The following is a 6965-nucleotide window of genomic DNA, read 5'->3' as shown; positions in this document are numbered from 1 at the left end:
CTCCGTGACGCCACCCCTGCCTGTTTCCTTAGTAGTTTCTTCGTCGGTGTCGGAGTTGTGCTGCCTAGTATGGATTGTATGGAGTGTTGTGCTGCAGCTATTAGGGTTGTTGTTTCTTTTTCTTTTCTTTTCTCTTTCTTTGATCTTCGGATCTGGTCCTAGGACCTTCACCACCTTGTTGTTTTCCGCTGCTTCCTGCTATTATCAATGAAATGCCAGCGATGCTGGATCTTTCAAAAAAGAAATAGTAGGGCCATGGCATCACAGCTCGGTCATCCTTTTGCAGGCATCTCGTCCCATTTTGTTTTGATTTCCGTACACCGCCGACGAATCCTGAGATTTACTGGAATACATCGTTCCCACCGCACACAATTTGTTCAGTTACAGGGGATAGATCCCATCGACGAGATCTATTAGCTACAGTGCCGTGCCGTCCATTCACTGGTACTCACACTTCATTGCCACAAAGGTTTTTTCTTTTCTTTTTTATTACAAAGCTCGTACCGAATATAGATGAGCTCTTAATGGTGAAGCAGAGAGGAGTGAAGTCTGTCCCGCTCACTTGGAGAGCAGCCCAAAGTAGGGATTCTCCATGGCAGACGCGATCCCGACCCCCGCTGCGTTGAGGAGCGCCACGTCGACCTTGCCCCTCGGCATGACCAGGTAGCTGTTGTTCCTGAGCTTCTTGAACCCGCACAGCTCCAGGAACTCTACCCCGCCTTGCAGATTACCCACCCTGTCCTGTTAAACAGCAGGGGTTGAGAATGAGGCGGCTTTCTGGACTAAATAGCCATACGTAGCATATCGCGTTCTCCAGTACCTTGAAAACAGGGTTGCTTAGTCGAATCCTCCTGAACTTCTCCTCTTCTGGGTTCTTTACTATGTTGGCGACTATCTTCAGCAATATTTGGAATGCTCTTTTCACTCTAGCGTTGTCATCCTACAAAGAGTGGCCAACGACACGTCAGATGGTTTGTGGCATCCCCATAACACGAGGGGTTATTGCGTTATACAGCTTCATTTTGCATGTCTTGCACAAACAGACTGCTGAATTCTATTAGAGCGCTGATGTTAGACCATTGCGAACAAAATGGAAGGCCCAGTTCCAGACTACAAAACCCAAGCTGAAAAAGCCAAAAAAAAAAGACAACCTAAAAGAGCACATGATGCAGAAACTAAGCATCCTGGTGTGTAGACAGGCTAGTTTCAGTTATCTGCATGGACCGAAATTGCACAGCAGCATTTGTGTGAAATACAGTAGTAATCATGATTGTGATGCGGCAGAGCGTAGAAGGTTTATTGCGTTAATTGTGCAAAACAGTCAACAGCTCCATGTATCATAAATCATAACTGCAGGAAGATCATTTTACCTTGTGATTCTTTTTCAGATTTCGTAGACAATCTCTCAATTGTTCTGATGTTACAATTGGTTCAATAGGTTTTACCTGAGCAGTCAAAAAAGAGTCAGGAATGTGTTTTGGAGGTTTTGCTCATGTAATGTAGTACTATGGGGAACTTTAGACCTTTGCGAGAGTTACTATTGGGGGTGATGCTACTGTATTTTCCCGTGGCAAACCAAGTCCTCTCCTCCTTTCGGCCTGCATAGAGGAAAATAATGTAAGTCTTTTCAGCAGTCCAACAAGCAATGTAGTGTCTCGCTCAAAGTCCGAAAGTTTTGGAGAAAAATAGTGGCTAATGAGTAACACAAGAAAATTCTCACTCTGATCATGTAGGAAATATTGATTACACTCTACTGATAATACTGCCATGGGTAGACTTAATCGATAATTACAGGTAGGCTTGCTCCATTGCAAGGAGACCGAATTTTCTTAGTTGAAATTCAAAGGCATTCACACACAAAAAAAGGATGTATTGTTGCATGTAGATATGGGTCTGTGGAGAGATATAGACATATAGGGTAACATTATTGATGTGGAAACCCAAGAAGCAACTGTAAGGAGTGCACGGGATTCAGTGACCATTGTCCTATAAAAATTGAATTCAAAATAACAGATGGAATGAAACATCAAAGTTTCAAAGTATTAGTCGGATTAGATTCAATGGGACCTTATCATCCTCTATACGCTGACGGATTCTCTCCCTTGCTCTTTTCTCCTCCTCTTGTTCTGCTTTTCGACTTTCCATCATGCTGTATTAGACAAAAATATTGTTTCCATTGTTATGATGCAACTTATCTCTGTTACATAGCCCATGGGGCATATATATATCACACATGACTTGGGGTACAAGGAAAGGAAACATAGGCTAATAACGACATCCTAAACCAATACTAATGCTTCCTAACATCCATGAGTACATTTGAGTTGGAAATAGAAGATATGAGTTGCATTTGACTGAAAATAGCCGACATGAGTTGAATACGAAACCCACCGTTTTCTTTGATTTTCTTCAAGAGTCCGTTTTGCTTCCATAACATCTTTAGCAGCTTGAATCCTCACCCTCTTTACAAAAACAACAAATAAGTTTCACATGAACGATAATGCTCATAGGATATGTAAAACAGCCTAGCAAATACTTTTCACAAAAATATCACAATACTAGCCGAGAGCTGATGTCCATTGACAATAGTAGGTTTTACTTTCTATCATACTCTAGCATGTAACACTTAGCAGAATGTAGGGATGCGTCATCGTTGACTCTTTTTGTTGCAAATCAAAATCAATGGTTTTCAATATTTATATAGCATGTCATCATTTTTTTAACAAGCTACTACTTCTGCATGCAATATGCAACACAAAAGTGCAAAAATGATGGTGGACAAGCGACAGGTTACAACAAAGAGGGTTTGACATCCCAACGGAGAACAGTGCAGGCCAACATGAACTTATTGCATGATAGCTGCTATGTATGATAACTAAAACTACAACAAAGCACATTCTAGCTCTTCCCTGCTGCAGTGTTACGGTTTTTACTTCTTAATAGCATTGAAATATTGTCAGACCTTATCCTCCTGAAGTTGATTTCTGATTCTCCCTCTTGATTTTTCTTCCTCGACACGCTTTGACTTATGTAGTGCTAGAACCCTGCAGTGTAGGAGGGTTGCTGCCTTGCAGGAATGGTAAACAAAACGCAAACAGCTCGCCAGAGAACATCTATTCAAAACAAGGTACAAACCTCTTTCTATCCTCTTCCTCATGTTCATTGGCATTGAGTTCTCTTTCCACCTCTGAAATCTCCTGATAAAAAAAATTGGGTGTGACAAAAGATTACGAACTATAAACACTAGCTCGGATTAGGTGAGGCATAGACAAAATGCTGGTGAAGTGGCAGCCTGGCAGGTGGCTGCGATGCGGTACCTACTAGTCAACATTTTACTACAATATTTATATTATGTAAGCATACAGAAACAATGGCAAAAGAGAAAACGTGTGCACTTGTATCTCATTTCCAGACATAATATTTTTAGTTCAATGTGCTATGAGAAATCCTTTGTTGAATCTGAAGCTGTGAGTTAAAAATGGAGGAAAGGAATTTATGTAAATTTCAGCCTGGTTTAACTTTTTCCAATAGTGATTAGGCAGGTTCTAGTCCTCCGTGAATGACAAAAAGACTTAACCATATAACATGCTAACACGACAAGAAAGGACTGAGATATCAAAATTACGAAGAAATGTTTAGGTAGCACCTTCTGACTTCCAGCTGTAGCTTGCTCTTCTGATTTTCTCTCCTGGGCATGGGTCCTACAAGACAACCATGCCCGATCCCATGATTATTATGCAACAGCATAGCAAACAGAAGGCATGTGTTCTTTTGGAGTACATAAGCTTCTCATGAATACATATTCTCCATCAGTAGTCAGTAAATTGTAATATTAACCCTCTGTTTCTTTTTGTGAGGTATCCACGCATTCCAAGGTTCAAGCTTGACCAAGAGACGAACAATTATATCAACAATGTGTAAGTTACGTGACACAAAACTGATACCGTTGGATTTTTATTCAAAAGCATTTTGTAATGATACCACCCACATTTTACAGTCTAATGTTGTCAAGCTTACTTTAAATGCATGGAGGCCTTGCATAAAAACAGAGGGAGTAAGCATTTATGTCTGACACATGACTTGCCTTATTCAACAGTTATTTGCAACTTTTGGTCATTTGTATCTTCCATTTTACCAGTGCATGGAATTAAACTGTTAAATGTAGCAAGTGATCAGACTTAACGGCAAATTTTCCCAGATGAACTATTTTATTTTGTAAAAAGGAAGGACAGTTATAAAAAGGCTGTTTCCTCCCTTGAGCTATCCCCAACACGACACCTTTTTCCATTAAGCACTGCACAGACTCTTAGACTTTGCTCCCTGAAGTGTTAGGTTGACATAGCAGGCTGACATACATAAATGTAAAAAGCTCTGGATTATCAAGTGCAGACTTCCAGACAGTTGGCAGGATAGCTATTTGACAGTGATTTGTGCTCCAATTCCACTGAAATAACACTTGATATTTCCTATTGAGTTTCATTCAATAACCAGTACATTCAAAAGGCCTATGATGTCGGGTTGATGGGGCAGCAATTTTTCTCTCAAAATTGCAACAGCCAGTCAAGTGCCCGCACTCATGGCAGTGCTGATTTCATATTTTGATTTATCGAGTTTATACAACAACCAGTTCATCTAAGAACTTAGGCCCTTAGGTTAAGGCGAGTAACAGTTTCCTACTTTGTTTTCTATAACATTCTGGAAAAAACTAACCTCATTCCTTGAGCGCTGTTTCTCACTTCGTTTGATGTGTCGCCGCATTCAATGCTGATTTCTCTTGAAACCTAAAACATCCAAAGGAATACCAAGAAATCAGAACAGGAGGTTTGAAAAAAAGTGTTTGACATGACAATGCAGATATGTGGACTGTAGACATAGAATAAAGGAAATATATTGGAGAGTTTGTCTAGCTCTACAGAGCATTAGGTTATAGACTAAACAACAAAATTGCCACACAGACATGCACTAACATGCAAGTTGCTTCAAAATTAAGTATTTAACGGAACTGAAAAGGGTTGTGCGCTGGAATCTCAGAGAAAACAATTCACAGTTATATATTTAGAGGATAGCTCTGCTGAGGAATATATCAACTGAGTGTAGAATAAGACACATCAGAACAGATTTCTGTTTACAAATCACAATTGCATAAGAAAACCTACCAATGGTAGCTGATCAATGTCTGAGTCACTTTCATGTTCCAGAAGCCAATTTATCGCAGATTCAAGATTGGAATTACCTGATAAGGACATTGGATTATTTCTACAGTTCATTCAGCTTGATATAGAAGAAAAACGTGTTTACAATAAATGTGTCTCCCTATATTTGCAATTAAATAATTACTTTGAACTTTCAAGAAACGCAAATAGTAAGATGTTCGGTAGTCAGTACAAATATAATTGGTGAGAGCATAGAACAGGATGCCCTAGTGTGGTATGATTGATGGATTGTCAGCCTGACAGACTATGGTAGAAAGAAACTTAATACAAGAACGTTACCTTCTAAGCCCATTTGAAACAGACGTACCAGAATAATGAAGTGCCCTAATTGAACGAACGGCGGGGAATCCCATAACTTCAAGTTCACCAAGCATTTTCTTGTCAACTTGTGGGACAGCCATCACTAGAAGTATATGGTAAGAATAAGAGCATGTCATTGAATAGACAACACAAAATACAGGTAAAGTGAGTGCCCCCATGGTTTTGTACAATTTCAGCATATTTCTAAGAGATATTATGATAATGTGTCTGTTTCATTTCTAAGTGAAGTTACCACATTCTGCAATTTAAGATATGCAACCTGTTGATATGCTGATCTTAATCGTTACTCTGTTGGCCTTAATAATTATACTTGGTACAACAGGTGAATCGCAAACTGCCACATGAGTATAAGCTAGAACTACAGGCCATAACACAATTATGAAAGTTTGCACAATTTTGCATACATGTATGCAGAGCTAGAAAGAGGGAACAAAGGAACACATAGAATCTAAGTAGTTTGAAGTACTTCAGGTTTGTGGATGCATTGAAACTTTGAACACAACAACCTGGTAAATTAACAAGAGAAATTCTTACCTTTCAAAGTTGTTTCCTCGCTTTGTAACTTTGTAGCCAAGTTGGTCTACAATCCTCTATAAGTAGGGGGTATGAAGCAATGCGTTACTGCAAATGGAGAGGGGCATCAGAAAATTATGTGAGGAGGTTTAGAGCTTTGCTTTGTCTGTACTTCATTCTTGTCTTGTCTTCTCTAAGGGTTTTCGGGAAATTCAGGTGACTTCTTTCTTCTTCCAGTTACTTATTCCTTCCTTCCTACTTAGGGTTTCCCTCTTGAATCAACACCCTGTGCTCACAGTTCCTTCATTTGAACAAACTCATAAAAAATCAATACAGAACTCAGTTGGACGATAATCAAAATCTAAAATTATAACTTCACTGTACTACAGGCATCTGACAGTGATCATCAACATCCAGTTAACCCACGTGGCCCACAGAACATGTCAGCATTCCCTTACAAATTCAGTACATGAATTACACAAAGAACAAAAATAAATTTATCCAATAAAGTTAGTATGCCTGTCAAATCATGAATACATCTGATATTGTACAGAGCAGTGTCAAAAAGGTTAAATAAATTCAAGTCCAGGGCTGTGATAAAGGAACAATTTGTTTCACATAATAAAAGTGTCCATGATCAAGACTACAAGAAAATGATTCAACTCCTAGACTGAACTTTTCTGTACCACCTGATCATGGTGACAACTGTCCTGCCCCCTGGAAACTAATAGCACATTCTTTTCTCAGGAAAGATTACATGAGCTGGGCATGAAACTATTAAGCATATGGACATGAAAAATCTAGACAAACATTGGAGATAAATGGCACAATGTTGAGCACAAGAAACTATAATAACATACATATTTCCAGAGTTTTAATTGATTGGAGTGCTCGTGTGTAATTTTTGACGAGGGGAAA

The 6965-nt window shown here is 39.2% G+C and overlaps 1 protein-coding gene across 1 annotated transcript; it reads right to left on the bottom strand.

The window, feature by feature from the left end:
• Positions 1–329: 329 nt before the first annotated feature.
• LOC119338303 (UBX domain-containing protein 1-A-like) lies at positions 330–6483 on the bottom strand. Its single transcript, XM_037610596.1, has 13 exons — positions 6069–6483; positions 5521–5616; positions 5157–5233; positions 4711–4781; positions 3647–3701; positions 3136–3197; positions 2963–3044; positions 2392–2462; positions 2068–2149; positions 1524–1598; positions 1371–1445; positions 821–940; positions 330–741 (listed from the first exon to the last, which is right to left on the bottom strand). The coding sequence occupies exons 2-13, from the start codon at positions 5612–5614 to the stop codon at positions 559–561; spliced, it is 1047 nt and encodes a 348-aa protein (XP_037466493.1). The 5' UTR covers positions 5615–5616; positions 6069–6483; the 3' UTR covers positions 330–558.
• Positions 6484–6965: the final 482 nt, after the last annotated feature.

Source organism: Triticum dicoccoides, chromosome 7B, assembly GCF_002162155.2.
Source record: "Triticum dicoccoides isolate Atlit2015 ecotype Zavitan chromosome 7B, WEW_v2.0, whole genome shotgun sequence".
Lineage (NCBI taxonomy): Eukaryota > Viridiplantae > Streptophyta > Magnoliopsida > Poales > Poaceae > Triticum > Triticum dicoccoides.
Note: the sequence above shows the minus strand (reverse complement) of the source record. Positions and strands in the feature narration are given on the sequence as shown.